The following is a 16,029-nucleotide window of genomic DNA, read 5'->3' as shown; positions in this document are numbered from 1 at the left end:
CCTGGGGGTGTCACCAACCCCTGGTAGATGTCACCCATCCCTGGGACACCCGGGGCCGGTCCTATCCCACTGGGAACCAGACTGGGACAGGGATGGGGTTGGGGACACGCTGGGACATCTTCCTCCAGCTCTCCACAGAGGGATCAGCAGCTCCAGCACATTTCACGGACACCTTGGAGCCCGTGGTGCTTCCCAGGAGGGTTTTAGGGGGATTTTGGGCCCATTTAGGATTAATTAATCAGATGGGAAGGGGAACTTCTGGGTGCTGGAGCAGCACAAAGAGGTTCTTCTTGCCATGAGGTGTTTCTGCCTCCCCACGAGGGCGTTTGGGGATTAACTCCCTGATCCAGGATTCCAATCCCCTGCTGGAGGCTCTGCCTCCCGGATCTGGCTGCCCCAAATCCCTGCCCGGGGCACAGCCAGGCTCTCCTCGCCCTCCTCTTCCCACCGGGAATGAACGGGACTCTCTGAGCCACGAGGAACAGGCAGGAAGATGGCACAAATCCTCCCTCGGGCGCTGGGATGATGGAAAACACCCAGGATTCATCCCTCGGCTCGGCAGCCAAGAGGAAGGATGTGGCCAAGCCGTGGGAGCTGCTTCCCACGGGGAGCAGGAGCAGCTGGGGGGGCAGGGAAGGAGTGGGGGGAGCTGCCAGCAGGGCCCCGTGTCCTACATTTGGGGCTGGCTTTGGTGTGGGGTGCTCTCCGTCCCCACTGGCACCACATCCAGCCCCGTTCCTATCCACATCCAGCCCCAATTCCAGCCCCAGTTCCATCCACATCCATCCCCAATTCCATCCCCAATTCCGTCCCCAATTCCATCCCCAGTTCCATCCCCAATCCCAAACCCAATCCCATCCCAAAGGGGACGGGGCTGCCCTGCCCCAACTCCCCAAGCGGAGCCACACTCCCGTGGAGTTCCAGTGGGACAATTCCCATCACCTCCCCCCCAAATATCCCCACTCCCCACCAGGGCTGGGACTGGGTTGTCTTCACACCCCCTTCCCCCGTGTCCCTCCATGTCCCCAGATGTCCCCCAAATGTCCCCTCCTGTCCTTTTCCCATCAGTTTCACTGCAAACCCAGTGCTGGGGGGGCTGGGAGGGCGTGTGGGGTCACCGGGGGTGCCCTGGGGGACTCTGGGGTGCACCGGGCTGCTCTGGAGTGGGGGATCCACGGAGCTCTGGGGGGGTCAGGAACTGCTCCAGGCTGGGGCTGGGCTGGCCCGGGGGGGCTGCGGGGCTAATCCGGGCTAATCCCGGCCTGGCACGGGCACCTGCCCACACCTGGAAAATCCCACACGTGCCCGAGCCCTGCCCCAGTCCCTTCATAAGGGGCAGAGCCCGGTCCTGGCTCATCCCCGCGCTCTCCCGGCTGCGATCCGTGCCCGAAATCCGCCGCGATGATGAAGCTCTGGGCAGCGCTGCTGCTGGCCGGGCTCGTGGGCAGCCTGGCCACTGCCCGTGAGCTGGGGACACGGGTGGCACCGGGGTGGCACTGCGGGTGGTACTGAGGGTGGCACTGCGGGTGGCACTGCGGGTGGCACTGCGGGTGGCACTTGGGGGGTCCTGGTGGGTGCGGGAGGGGGGTCAGGGTGCCCAGAGTGTCACCAGACTTGGGGGGGGGGGTCCTGGGGCTCCCGGCCCCTGCCCAGGTGGGCGATGCCACCTCTCCTCTTCCTCCCACAGGCCCCGTGGAGAAGTTGGATTTCGAGGGGCTCCTGACGGAGCTCGGCAACCTGCTGGACCCCGATGAGGGACCCCAGGAGCTGGAGGACCCCAAGGAGAAACCTCAGGAGCTGCTGGGGCTCCTGGACCCCGATGAGGGACCCCAGGAGCTGGAGGACCCCAATGAGGAACCCCAGGAGCTGCTGGGGCTCCTGGACCCCGATGAGGAACCCCTGAGGCTGCTGGACCCCAACGAGGAACCCCAGGAGCTGGAGGATCCCGAAGTGAGCGCCGCAGAGCCCGAGGATTCTGAAGAGAGCCCGGAGGAGTCTGAGGATCCCGAAGCAAACCCTGAGGATTCTGAAGAGAGCCCTGAGGAGTCGGAAGACCCTGAAGCAAGCCCTGAGGAATCCAAGGATCCCGAAGAGAGCCCTGAAGAGCCCGAGGATCCCGAAGCAAACCCTGAAGAGCCTGAGGATTCTGAAGAGAGCCCAGAGGAATCTGAGGATCTCGAAGAGAAACCTGAGGAATCCGAGGATCCTGAAGAGAGCCTGGAGAATTCTGAGAATCCTGAAGAAAGCCTGGAGGAGTCCGAGGATCCCGAAGAGAGCCCTGAAGAGCCCGAGGATTCTGAAGAGAGTCCTGAGGAGTCAGAAGATCCCGAAGCAAGCCCTGAGGAGTCCGAGGATCCTGAAGAGAGCCTGGAGGAGTCTGAAGAGAGCCCTGAAGAGCCCGAGGATCCCAAAGAGAGCCCTGAAGAGCTCGAGGATCCTGAAGCAAACCCTGAAGAGCCCGAAGATCCTGAAGAGAGCCCAGAGGAATCTGAGGATCCTGAAGAGAGCCCAGAGGAATCCGAGGATCCTGAAGCAAACCCTGAAGAGCCTGAGGATTCTGAAGAGAGCCCAGAGGAATCTGAGGATCCTGAAGAGAGCCCTGAAGAGCCCGAGGATCCTGAAGAGAGCCCTGAAGAGCCCGAGGATCCTGAAGCAAACCCTGAGGAGTCTGAGGATCCTGAAGAAAGCCCTGAAGAGCTCGAGGATCCTGAAGCAAACCCTGAAGAGCCTGAGGATTCTGAAGAGAGCCCTGAGGAATCCGAGGATCCTGAAGAGAGCCCAGAGGAATCCGAGGATGCTGAAGCAAACCCTGAAGAGCCTGAGGATCCTGAAGAGAGCCCAGAGGAATCCGAGGATCCCGAAGAGAGCCCTGAAGAGCCCGAGGATGCTGAAGCAAACCCTGAAGAGCCCGAGGATTCTGAAGAGAGCCCAGAGGAATCCGAGGATCCCGAAGAGAGCCCTGAAGAGCCCGAGGATGCTGAAGCAAACCCTGAAGAGCCCGAGGATTCTGAAGAGAGCCCAGAGGAATCCGAGGATCCCGAAGAGAGCCCTGAAGAGCCCGAGGATACTGAAGCAAACCCTGAAGAGCCCGAGGATTCTGAAGAGAGCCCAGAGGAGTCTGAAGATCCTGAAGAAAACCTGGAGGAGTCTGAAGAGAGCCCAGAGAAGTCCGAGGATCCCGAAGAGGGCCCTGAGGAGATGGAGGAGCTCAACTTGGATCCGAATGTCCTGGTGGAACTGGCAGAAAAACTGAAAGGTTTGCAAACCCCCAAAACCTCCTGAACCCCCCAGGGAAGGGCAGATCTGGTTTGGGGCCCCCCCTAAAACCCCCTGAACCCCCCAGGGAAGGACAGATCTGGTTTGGGACCCCCCCTCAAACCCCCTGGACCCCCAGGGAAGGGCAGATCTTTGGGTTCTGTCTCTGTTCCAAGGTGGGGTTGGTGCTGCCAGGTCAGTTTGTTCCCGAGGGTTGGGAACTATCCCAAATCCCTGTCCCGGCTCCGACGGGGAGGGAATGGGAGGGTCAGACCCCCCGAGGCACAGACAGAGCCAGGACAGGGGACGGTGGCACCGCCGGGGCATCACACGAGGGGTCAGGACGTGCCAGGTGCCAGCGCCACGGCTTTGGGTGGGGGGGGACCCCGAGGAGGGGGAGAGGAGCCCCTCGGGGCACTGGAGACCCCTGGTTTTGCCCCCGCAGAGGCGCAGGAAGCCGAGAAGAACGAGGGGGTCCTGTCTCATCTGATGGACGCGATTAACTGGCTGGTGACCCACCTGAGCAACCACATCTTCGGGTGCGCACGGGGGCTCGGGCTGGTGCCCCGAGGTCAGCGCCCCAGAACGGCTCTGGGCCCTCCCCGCGTCTGGGGGGGTGGGGGGGCGGCTGGGGGGGGGGGGGGTGGTCCCAAGGTGGGATGGGGGGGCTGGGCCGGGGCTCAGCTCCGCTGTGTTCTCTCTTTTTCCAGGTGAGCGGTGAGCGCCGTGAGCACCGTGAGCGCTCCCCCCAGGGCCGGGGGACGGATCCCGCTGCCCCCGCTGAGCTCCCGGCTCGTCCCGCGGCTTTCCCCGCTCCAGACCCCCCCCCAGCCCGCCCCGCACATCCCAAATAAAGCCGATCCCAAACGCCGCCCGTCGTGTCCTGCCGGCTCTTCCGGGGGTGGGGGAAATGGGGCCGGGGGATGTCCTGGGGTCCAGCACAATGAACCGACAACCCCCCCATCCCATCCCGCTGCCCGTTTTTGGGGTCTTCAGCCGCGTCTTCCATCCTCATCCATCCCGGAGACCCTCCCACTGCTCCGCAGGGACGCGGGGACCCCTCCAGCTGTGCTCAGCTGTGCCCAGCTGTGCCTCCGGGTCCTGCAAACCCCAGAGCCGCAGACCCTAACCCCCAGCCCCCTTTCCCTGTCCCCAGACTCTCTGTCCCAGTCTGGAGCTGGGCTCCGGCCCTCCTTAAGGGGGCTGGGGGGTCGCTGTCTCCCGAGGCTCTTCCAGCACGGGCAGGGACAGCTCGGGGGTCCCCACGGGGGTCCCCAACTTACTGGGGGTGACACACGGGGACCCCTGGGTGGGCGGGGGGTGGCGGGGGACAGCTTGGTCCCCTTTGCCACATCCACCACCTCCTGTCCTTGTCCCTTTCCCGTTTCTCCTCACTGCGGGGGTGACCGCCAGCCCTGGGGGGGGTCCCAGACAATCCCTGGGGATGTCCCCGGTGCCACGGCTGGTCCCATCCCCCCCTGCACGGGGGCCGAGCTGTTGGATTGGCAGCTCTGGCACCCCCCGGCTGTGCCAGAGCCCTGCCCGGGGGGGGCGGGGGGCTGCGGTTTCCATGGCGATGGCGATGAGGTGGCAGCTCCGTGGGAAGCGGGAGATCGGGGGGGGGGGGGGGTGGGGGGGGAGCAGCGCCGCGTCTTTGGAGAGCCGCGGGACCCTCCCGAGAGACCCCGGCCCCGCCCGGGATCAGCCCGGTCCCGGTTCCGGGAAGTCCTTGGGGTTGTTCCCCCCAAAAACCCCACACGGGCCCAGGGCACGCGGCTGAACTGGTGCCCACTGGTTCCCAGATTGGGAGCCCATTAAAGGGCGTCTGGTGGCTCTGTTTCCACTCTCTGCTCACCCCCAACTCACTCAGCTCCCCAAGGGTGGGGGAACACCTGAAATTTCTGATTTTCCCCTCAATAAATCCCCTCTAGGAACAAACCCGGCCCCTCCCGGTGCAGGGAAATGCCTCATCCCGGTGTGAAGAGCTGCCTCATCCTCATCCTCCTCCTCCTCTCTGGCTGACATCTCACCGCGCCTCCTCCCACCGCTGCCGGGCAGCTTTTTCCCCAAACCCGGCGTTTTTTTGGGCCGTTTTTCCCCAGGGAAAGGCTGGTGGGGGGATGCAAAGCCCCGCTGGGAGCCGGCCCAGGGACACCGAGGGGGCGGAAAAATGAATTCGGTGCGAGCTCCCAGCGCAGGTGAGAGAATTCACAGCTTCACAAAAATCTGCTTTTCCGGCTGGTTTGGGGTGGTTTTTTTTCTCTTTTTTTTTTTTTCCCCCAGAAAAAAGCTGGCGGTGAGCAGAGCCGGGCTCTGAGTGGGATGTCCCCAGGGAGGTGGCACAAGTCGTTCCCGACAGCTCCTGGCGCTGTCATTGTCCCCCGAGGGGGAACTGAGCGTGATTTGGGGTTGCAGCGGGGTTGGGATCAGGCTCCCGCTGCTGAGACCCACCCGGGTGGGGCCACCCGGTGTGAAAATGTCACCTTCGGCCACCTGGGCATGGGGCCGAGTGTGACGTTGTCCCCAAATAGCGGGAATTGACCCCAAATAAAGGACTGAGCAGAAAAACAGAGCGGGGGGGGGGGGGGTCGTTCGGGGACCCCACAGAGTTTTGGGATCAGCAGGGTGGTGACATCCAGGTGACATCATCAGCTGCCAGGTGGTGACGTGAATGTGACGTCATCAACTCCCAGGTGGTGACATCTAAACACGTGACCTCCTGCTGGCTCCCGGGATATCCCGCCCGGAGCGGTGGCCCCGAAAGACCGTGATGTCCCCAGTAATGGGAGTGGGGGGGCACTGGGGGCACGGGGGGCACTGGGGTGCAGCCCCCACCCCACACCTCCGAGGCCAGGGAAGGTTTTTCCTGGGTCTGCAGGCCGGGATGGGGTGGGATGGAGGGATGGGGTTGAGGGTGGCTCTGGGGGTCCCTCGGAAGGAGCAGGGACAAGGAGCACCCCGCGATGTCCCCTCCAGCCCCTGTCCCCTCGGGAGCACCCCCGGATCAGCGGGGACGTGGATCCTGGAGCTGAAGCAAGGGCCCCACTCGGAGCAGCCGTGCTCGGAGGAACCGATCCTAATGAATTTCGGTTCATCGAGTAATTAATGGATTTACCTGGGAAGGCTCGGGAGATCCCCGTTCGCTGCACGGAGCTGCGCGGGGGAGCTGGGGGTCCCCCGGGATCTCTGCCTTGACCCTGGAAAAGGCCCCCCAAGCCCCCCCCTGCTCCCGGTGTCCGCGGAGGGGTCGGGGCCGCTCATCCCGAGGGATTTCTCCCCGGAGCTGGCGCGGATCCCCCGTTCCCTCCGGGAATGCCGGCGCGGCTCCACGCCTGGGTCGGGGCCAGGCTGGCCCAGGTGTCGCCGCGGGCCCCGGGGGACATCCGGGGCCGTTCCGGGGAGGTTCGGCAGCCCCGGCTGCGGAGCCGCGGGACAGGGGCGGCAGCTGGGCGAGGACGCTGCCAAACGGGCAAAGCCGTGCCCGCAGCTCAACATCTGGGGCCCGCGGTCGCCGTCCAGCCAGCAGTGCCCCCGCCTGTGCCAAGGCCGCCTCCTCCTCCTCCTCCTCCTCCTCCTCCTCCTCCGAGCTCGGCCGGGGGTGGCTCGGCTGCGGAGGGACCTTTTCCATGCCCTGGGAATGTCGCGACAGGCGCCGGGAGCCCCCTAGCCGGGAGGAACCGGTCCCAAGAAGGGGGGACACCCCTGTCGGGATCCCCCGGGGCGTGTGAGGGGTGGCCGTGGCCGCAAACAGCAGCGGGGGGACCCTGGGGTGGCACCCAGGGGTGCGGGATGGGCCTGTCCCAGTGTCCTGTGACTCCAGGGCTGTGCCTCCCGTCCTGGGACCCCAAATCCCCCCAGCACCCCCAGGGCAGTGCCAAACCCAAATTCTGATTCTCCAAATCCCCCCAGGGCAGTTCTGAACCCCAAATCTCGACTCTCCAAATCCCCCCAGAGCTGTGCTGAACCCCAAATTCTGATTCTCCAAATCCCCCAGCCCCCAGAGCAGTGCCAAACCCCAAATCCCAACTCTCCAAATCCCCCCTGGCAGTGCTGAACCCCAGCCCCACCTGGCAGAGGCCGCCCAGGTCCTCTCGAGCCCCCCCGCCCGCGGATCCCAGCCTGGACAAGTCCCGGCTCCCCCAAATCCCCCTGCCGCCGGGATGGGGGCGCCAGGGACCCCCCCGAGCGGACCGGGGGACACCCGGGGGGGACTCGGCTGCTGAGGACTCCCGCCAGCAGAGGTCAGCTCCGGCCCGGGGATGCGGGAGCCGCTCGCGTGCGGCTCCATGTGCGGCTCCATGCGTGATTCCCGGTCTGATTCCATGTGATTCCATGGCTGATTCCCGGTCTGATTCCATGTGATTCCGTGGGTGATTCCCTGTGATTCCCGGTCTGATTCCTCGTGATTCTCTGTGATTCCATGGATGATGCAGTGTATGATTCCCAGTCTGATTCCATGTGATTCCCTGTGATTCCATTCCATGGATGATTTAAAGTCTGATTCCATGTGATTCCCTGTGCGATTCCATGTGCAATTCCACTTGAGATTCCATGTGCAATTCCCGGTGTGACTGCCTGTGCGATTCCATGTGGGATCCCCTGGGTGATTCCCGGTCTGATTCCCTGTGAAATTTCCTGTGTGATTCCATGGGTAATTCCCTGTGATTCCACATGAGATTCCATGTGAAATTCTCGGTCTGATTTCATGTGATTCCCTGTGCGATTCCATGTGCAATTCCATGAGTGATTCCCTGTGATATTCCATGTGATATTCCGTGTGAGATCCCTGTGATTCCACGGATGATTCCCTGTGAGATTCCAGGTGTGATTCCCTGTTCGCTGCCATCTCCCCTCGGGGGGTGACAAAGGCACCCCAGCCCACCCAGGACCCCCCATGAGCCGCGTTCCCAGCAGGAAGAAATTCCCTCTGGGGGTGTTCCTGGGGGGTTCCCGGCAGGAAAAGCCCCTCTCCAGGGGGTTCTGTTCCAAAAAGTTCTTTTTTCCCTGCCCCTTTCTCCCCCTCCTTCCCAGCTCTGGGAAACTGGAGCAGGAAAATGGGGAAGGGGAACCTGAGGAAGGGGAAACTGAGGCAGGGGCCGTGCGAGAGGCTCATCCCGCACATGTCAGGTGTCCCCCACTCTGTCACCCACACGCGGAGGTTTTGGGGGGGCAGGAGGTCCCCCCCGACTGTCCCCAGCCCCTGACGTGCCCCTTCTCCAGCCCCAGCATTTCCACAATTTCCATCGGGGCGGGGAAATTCCCCCCGGAGCCTCCGGGACCCCGCGGCTGGGGTTTGGAGACCCCAAAACTCAGCCGAGGGGGGACCCCGGGGACAGCGTCCCTTTGTCCCCGCCGCCCCCGCGCCACCTCTCGCCGGTGCCACCATCGCTCAAAGTGACAAACACGGGTCAGCGAGCGCTGGCCGCAGCCCCCCACCCTCCCCAAGCCCGGGGCCCCCCAAGCCCTCATTTCTCCCTAATTGCATTCCCCAGTGTTATGCAAATGAGACGGCCCGGGCGCAGCTGCCGGGATTAAATTAGACCCCGTTAATACGCGCTAATTGCGCTTCCGCACGGGCCCAGGAATTCCAGGCGGGCCGCGGGGGCCTCGGCCAGTGTTTACTCTGGAAATCGCCCTCCCCTCCAGGCCGCGGCCCCGCCGGAGGCACCGGGCCGGGGGGGACACGGGGCCGGGGCCGGGATGAGCTTTCCTCGTTCTCAGCAGCCCCAAACTCGGCTCAATCCGCGCCTTTGGGGTGGCTCCATCCCCCTTTCCAGCTGGAACGTCCCCGGGGTGGAGCTGCATCCACGTGAGGCATCATCCAGGTGGAGCATCCCGAATTTCGTTTTCTGGAACTCTTGGGAGGGCTCCGCGTCCCCCTAAATCCTGGTGGAGCCGTCCTTGTCCCCCGCGGCTGAGGATGATGATGATGATGATGATTTCAGGGGGTTTCCCTGGGGAAGGGTTACGTTGTGGGGGATATTTCGGGAGGGACAAGCTCAGGACATGCCACACCTTCCCTGGGGGGGCACTGCCCATCCCTGGGGGTCCGCACTGCCCGGAACCCCCGCGGCAGAGAGGGGCAACGGGGCTGGGGGTGTCACCAGTGCCAGGGAATGCGGAGAGGGGGGGATGTGGGGTGAGGGGGACCCCCGAGAGAGGGAAGGGTTAAATGGGGCGGGGGGAAGATGGAAAGTGGGGTGCGGGAGGGGGGGACATCCCCCCATTCTTGTGGGGGTTCCCAGGAGTGGGAGGGCTCTGGGGAGGAGGTGGGCAGTTCGTGGCATGGGCACAGCTGGGGATTTGGGGCCCCCAGCCCTGGGCACATGTGACACGGGCGACATGGGGTGACACGGGTGGCACTTCCCTGCTGCCCACAGCGGGGACCCCCAGCGCCCACCCGGGCAGGGCTGGGGGGGCTGGGCCCGTTCCTGGGGGTGGGAGGGGAAGGGGAAAGGGAAAAGGGAAAAATAAAAGAAGGAAGGGAAAGGGGAAGGAAAAGGGAAAGGGGAAAAAGAAAGGAAAGAGAAAGGAAGGGGATAAAGGAAGGAAAGGAAGAAGAAAGGAAGGAAAAAGGGATAAGGGAAGGGAAAGGGGATAAAGGAAGGAAAGGGGAAGGGAAAGAAGAAAGGAAGGAGAAGAAGGGGATAAGGGAAGGGAAGGCCGTGAGGGAAGGGAACATCTTTGCCGAGCGTTCCCGGGGGGGGCCGCGGCCGCCGTAACCCCAACAGTTGCGGGGCCCCCGCACAATGGGCCCAGCGGCGGCACGTGGCCGGCGCAGACAATGCCCCGCACCCCCCGGGGGTCCCGCGGCCCCGGGGGAGCCCGGGCCATGTCCCCCCTTCCCCGGGGCGCCCACCGGCCCCTTTGTGCGGGTGCCGGGACCTGTTGGAGCCATCTGTCAGGGGGGGCCCGCAACAGGCAGATTTATCGGCCGCAATCTGTTCCTGCCGCCCGGGCCGCGCGCCGGGAAGGGAGCCACGGAGCCGACTAATGAATTAATTAGTATTCCCCGTAATCCCGGCCTGCCGCCGCCGGGATTCCCAGCGCTCCCAGGCAGCGGGGAAGGGTCCCGCGGGGCTGGCGGGGATTTGGGGGGCAGCGGATGGATGAGGAGGGGGTCACGGGGATGATTTTTGGGGTGTCATCGCTGTCTCCCGCTTCCAGCTCCTGTCCCAAGGTGGGGGAACCCCAGGTCCGAGGGGCTCCCCCAGTCCCCAGATGAAGCAAAACGACCCAGGACCCCCGGAATTTCGGGGGGGGGGGGGGTCTTTTTCTGCCCTCTGCTCTCCCTTCCCGGGGGCTGCCGAGCCCCGAGGTCCCTTCCCCTGCCTGTCCCCAGCCCGGCCGGGCCCCTTCTGGCTCTGCCGAGCGCTAATTACTCCCCTTCGCTCTCTCATTACAGCCGAGAGGGGGTCGCAGCCCCCGTGCCCACCCTCAGCACCCGAGTGGGAGCCGGTGCCACCCACGGTGTCACCCACGGTGTCACCAGGGCAGTGCCCAGTGAAGGGGGGAGCCGGTGTCACCCTCGGTGTCACCAGGGCAGTGCCCAGCAAGGGGGGCGGTGGGTGAGGACACCCCCCAGGCCTGTGGCGCTGGTGGCACTGTCACATCGTGTCCTGGGGGATGGGGGAGGGGGACCGAGTGCCGGGGTCTGTCCTGGGGCTGGGTGAACTGGGGGGGACATCCAGGGGGGACATCGAGGGGCTCCATCCATGGGGGTCCATTCAGGGGCTCATCCAGAGGGATCCATCCAAAGGTTCCCAGGATCCGGGGGTGTCCCCGAGCCCCTACCCAGGGATTCCCGATAACCGGGGGTGTCCCCCCCTGCCAACCCCGGGACGCTCGGGCGCTGCCGTCGGGGTCCCGGTGGGGCCGCGGGAGGAGCCGGGCCCGGTCACTCCCCCCCCGTGGGAGGAGCCACGCGGGACCCGCGGCCGGGCAGGAGCCGCGGGCAGCACGGAGCTCTCAAAACCGCCCGAGCGCGGAGCCGCCGGTGCCTGCTGCACTCCCGGTGCGCTCCCGGTGCCGCTCGGCGGGAGCTGCCCGCGCCCCCGGGGCCGACCCCGCCATGTCCCCGGGCAAGTGACACAAGTGACAGCGGGGACTCGCTGTGGTGCCCAGGTAAGGGCGGACCGGGATCCCGGTACTCCGGTCCGGGGGTGCCCCCGACGGGGATCCGCGGCCGCTCGGTGCTCCCGGTTCCCCCGGGATGGCGCGGGAGGCTCTGCCCCGACGGCGGAGCGGCGGGACCCCGGCACGGGGGGGGTTTGAGGGGCGGGGTGGGGTCACAGCCGCTGCCCCCGGTACCCGTCGGGGATGGAGCCGCTGTCCCGGGGCTGGGGGGGGACACAGCGAGGGTTCGGTGAACCCCGGGCGCAGCGGGGCCGGGGTCTCGCTGGGGATGGAGGGGATGGTGGGGAAGGAAGCGATTTCCTCAGGCAATTCCCTCTTTGTGTAATTTCTTCTTTTTTTTTTTTTTATTTTGAAATCAATATTCTGTAGAAAGAAAGCAAAATCCCCTTAAAAATCCCAACGGGACTTCCAAAGAGAGAGCTTTTCCCTCGAGAAGGGAGCCCCAAACTCGGGGATTTCCCGCCGGGATGGATCCCGGGTGCAGCGAGGAGAGGGAGGATCCCTGAGGATGAGGGGAAAGGGACCCCCGGCTGCAGCTTGGGGGGGGGGGGGTTTGGGGCCGATCTGCAGCGTTTTGGGGCCGATCTCAACGTGGCCATCCCCTCATCCCACCAGAGGGAATCGGGTCCAGCCGGATCCATCCCCTCACCCCCAAAAACGATCCTTTCTCGCCCTCACCCCCCTCGATTTCCCATCCTCCGCCAGACCCCCGGTGCTCCGCCAGGAGTTAATTGGGGCCGCGTGGTCCTTTGGGGATACGACAGCAATTAACACCCTAATCCTGCCTGGGAGCCCCATCACGCATATTAAGAGTGGGATTTTCCGCGTGGGATGCTCGGGAAAGGGGAGCAACGGCTCGGGCAGCACTTCCAGCAAAGCTGCTTAGTGGCTAAAGCTTTATGGAATGAGCCAGGGGCGGTGATGGGATCTGGGGGGGCCGATTAATGGGGACCCGGGGCCGCCACCGAGGGCTCGGGGAAGGAAAATCTCTGACCGGGAATTGCCAGACTCCTTTTGTCACCCCCAATGTGACAGTCAGGGTGGAGGATGTGACAAGGAGGGATTCAGGAGTGGGAGTCACCCCGAAATGGGATGGTTGGAAGCTCTGGGAATGTTGCTGGAGCTCAGGGAGAGGCATCTCCCAAACAAAATTCAGCATCTCCCAAATAAAATCCACTGGAAATTGAGAGGGAAATAGATGGAAAAAAGGAATCCACAGGTGCTGGTGTGCCTGGAGGGAGATTTTCCCAACGTGTTGAGGATTCTCCCTCTGGGATCCGTCCCCACGTCCCCGTCCCTCCCTTGCAGGTGCCCCAGACCTGCTCCAAGCCCTCGGACATGGCCGAGCTCGTCAGCAGCCAGGCCTGGCTGGAGGAAATGCCGGCAGCCAAGGCCGAGCTGAAGGAGGGGGACACCAGGACCGCTCCCTTCACACTGGTGCCGGCCCTGACCGAGGAGCATGACAGCGTGGAGGAGGAGGAGGAGGAGGAAGAGGATGGCGAGAAGCCCAAGAGGAGGGGCCCCAAGAAGAAGAAGATGACCAAGGCCAGGCTGGAGCGGTTCCGGGCGCGGCGGGTCAAGGCTAACGCCCGGGAGCGCACGAGGATGCACGGCCTGAACGACGCCCTGGACAACCTGCGCAGGGTCATGCCCTGCTACTCCAAAACCCAGAAGCTCTCCAAGATCGAGACGCTGCGGCTGGCCAGGAACTACATCTGGGCCCTGTCCGAGGTGCTGGAGACGGGGCAGACGCCCGAGGGGAAGAGCTTCGTGGAGATGCTGTGCAAGGGGCTGTCGCAGCCCACCAGCAACCTGGTGGCCGGCTGCCTGCAGCTGGGCCCGCAACCACTCTTCGTGGAGAAGCACGAGGAGAAGCCCTGCGAGCCGGCCCTGGCTGGCCACTCCTTTGGCTACCAGGGTCTGCCCAGCCCCCCCTATGGCTCCATGGAGTCCCACCTGCTGCACCTGAAGCCGCCGGCCTTCAAGAGCCTCGTGGACGCGTCCTTCGGGAGCCACCCCTCTGACTGCTCCACGCCCCCCTACGAGGGGCCCCTGACGCCGCCCCTGAGCATCAGCGGGAACTTCTCCCTGAAGCAGGACGGGTCCCCGGAGCTGGAGAAGTCCTACCCCTTCATGGCCCACTACCCCTCGGTCAGCCTGGCCGGAGGCCACGGACATGGCTCCCACTTCCAGAGCTCCGTGCCCCGCTACGAGATCCCGCTGGACGTCAGCTTCGAGTCCTTCCCACCCCACGTGGCTGGGCCCCAGCTCGGCGCCATCTTCAACGAGTAGCGGGGCCTGGCACGGGTTTGGGGCAGGGAGAAGTGGGGCGGGGAGCCATCCCCGGGATGGACACAGCCGGGTGAGGGACCTTGAGCATCTCTGCAGGATGTGGCCCTGGAGGTGGCCGGTGTCACCGTGCTGCTGTCCCAGCTGTCCCCAGGAGCCATTCTGGACTCTGAGTGGTCACTGCTGCGTCCCCCAGAGATGCTCCCGAAGGTGTTTCTGCCTCCAGGACGTCCATCCTGACACCAGGTCCAGCCCTGGGATTGTCCATCCTCTCCCTGTCCTCGCCCTGGTGTGGGGACACAGCTCCTCCTGCCCCTTGGGGTGAGCACTGTCCCTTCCCCAAGCTCCAGTGGGGTCATGGATTTCCCAGTCCAGCAGCGGCCGGATGGGAATGAGCCGGGCACTTGTGGGAAACCAGCACAGAAAATTCTCACCCCAGGGAGAACCTTTTCCTTCTGCCATTATGGATGGGGAGACAGCGTCCAGGGATGGGGGGACAGTGTCCAGGGACAGTGGTCCATTGCCCCATGATGGTGGCCCAGCCAGGCCCTGTGGCCATCCCTCCACTGCTCCCCTCCCCAACCTCACCCCCCCGTGCCCTACAACAGACCTGGGAATCTCGAATGGGATCCCAGTGATCCCTTGCAGAATCCCAATGGGATTGGGATCCCACTGGTCTGCATGGGATCCCACTGATCTGGGTGGGATCCCCTTGATCCTTCCCAGAATTTCAGTGGGATTGAGATCCCACTGGTCTGGATTGGGATCCTGCTGGTCTGGATTGGGATCCCGCTGGTCTGGATTGGGATCCCGCTGGTCTGGATGGGATCCCACTGGTCTGGATGGGATCCCTCTGATCCCTCCCACAATCCCAACTGGAACAGGAGCCACCGACCCCCTCTCCCTCCCGGGGCCTCATCTCCCCTTGGTTCACAGCTTCCCTTCCCCTGCTCCGAGTCCTGAGCGCCAACAAAAACCTGTCTTAATTCCCTGCTTTATTTATTAATTACTGTGTGTGAGGAATCCTAATTTATTCCCTCCCGTTTTCCACGGAAATCTGGGATGTGCCCAAGGTTTTTCCCCCTCTGCCTTCTAGGCTTGTAGTGGGAATTCCCTGCTTGGAGACCTTGTGGTTTTTACCGTGCTGGTGCTCCAGGGTTATTTATTTATTAGCCATTATTTATTTAATTTATTTCCCTCACCACCTTTTTTTTTTTTTTTTTTTTTTTTTTTTTTTTTTGCTGGTGATAAACCCCAATATTTCCATATTTAACTCTGTATTTAACGGCCATTCCAAAGATTTGGGATCCTGCCAACAGCTCCCAAATCCTCTGAGCATTTTGAGATGAGCAATAACTTTTAAATGCTATGCAACGATTTTATTTTGTTTCTCAAAGAAAATCCAGGCAACTATTTTTGATGCCCCACTGGCCTTGCGAGCCTGGCTGGCCAAATCTCCCTGGTTTTGTATAAAGTTGGGAATTTGGAGATGATTTGAGGTCCCTGCCCAGCCCCCGGGTCCTGGGGCTTCTTCCCTTTTGTACTGAAAATGTTTTATCCTTTTGTAAAGAGAGCAGATTTGGGGTTTTTAGCTCAAATAAAGTTGTGGTCTTGTTTCAAGCAGCTTCGCCCTGGGGCTGTTGTCTCCTTTTTGGGGGGGCTGGGGTGAGGGTGGGGGGCTGCCAGAGGATCTGAGCCCCCTGTGCTGGGGTCCAGCTGGGATCCCTGACCTTGGAGCCGGGCTCTGTGGGACTGGGGGGATTTGGGGTACCAGGAACGGGGGCAGAGCGGAGCCCTGGGGCTACTGGGGGGATTTGGGGTATCAGGAAATGGGGCACAGCACAGTCCTGGGGTCCCAGGACTGATTTGGGGTCCCAGAAACGGGGGTACAGGACAGCCCTGGGGGTACCGAGGGGATGTGGGGAGCTGAGATTTGTCCCAACTGCTCCACGGAGGGGACACGGCCGTCCTGACTTCACCCCGTCTCCCCCCCCGCAGTCCCTCCGTCCCTCCCCAGCTGTGCCCCGACCCCTCGGCAGCGTCTGGCGGCCTTGGGGGCGCGTCCCCCCCGCGTCCCCTCGCGCGGGGACCCCGCTCCGCGTGTCCCGCCCCGCTGTCCCCCGGCCCCGCGCCGGCTGTGCCGGAGCCCGGGGGAGCCGCCGCCGCTCGGCCCCGCAAGCTGCGCCCGGCTCGGGCAGGGGGCGGGGGGCTCTCCGGGGGCCCCCGCAGCTGCAGCCGGGCCGGGGGAGGGCCCTGCGGGACCGCTCCGAGCGAGAAGTGGGCCGGGAACGGGCGGGGGGCGGGGGGAACCTCGTGCGTCCCCCAAAAAAAGGGATTTAGGGACAGGGA

At 63.8% G+C, this 16,029-nt stretch overlaps 2 protein-coding genes across 2 annotated transcripts; both read left to right on the top strand.

Annotated features, from left to right (window-relative positions):
* Nucleotides 1–1,383: 1,383 nt before the first annotated feature.
* On the top strand, nucleotides 1,384–4,109 carry LOC128821294 (sporozoite surface protein 2-like). The gene is made up of 4 exons (XM_054002245.1): nucleotides 1,384–1,462; nucleotides 1,688–3,256; nucleotides 3,701–3,794; nucleotides 3,966–4,109. The coding sequence occupies exons 1-4, from the start codon at nucleotides 1,402–1,404 to the stop codon at nucleotides 3,967–3,969; spliced, it is 1,728 nt and encodes a 575-aa protein (XP_053858220.1). The 5' UTR covers nucleotides 1,384–1,401; the 3' UTR covers nucleotides 3,970–4,109.
* Nucleotides 4,110–12,705: 8,596 nt separating this feature from the next.
* NEUROD4 (neuronal differentiation 4) lies at nucleotides 12,706–13,981 on the top strand. Its single transcript, XM_054002261.1, has one exon. It carries the CDS (start codon nucleotides 12,730–12,732, stop codon nucleotides 13,681–13,683), a length of 954 nt encoding a protein of 317 aa, XP_053858236.1. The 5' UTR covers nucleotides 12,706–12,729; the 3' UTR covers nucleotides 13,684–13,981.
* The last annotated feature ends 2,048 nt before the right edge of the window (nucleotides 13,982–16,029 follow it).

Source organism: Vidua macroura, chromosome 38, assembly GCF_024509145.1.
Source record: "Vidua macroura isolate BioBank_ID:100142 chromosome 38, ASM2450914v1, whole genome shotgun sequence".
Classification (NCBI taxonomy): domain Eukaryota; kingdom Metazoa; phylum Chordata; class Aves; order Passeriformes; family Viduidae; genus Vidua; species Vidua macroura.
This window is presented reverse-complemented; position numbering and strand designations above follow the sequence as displayed.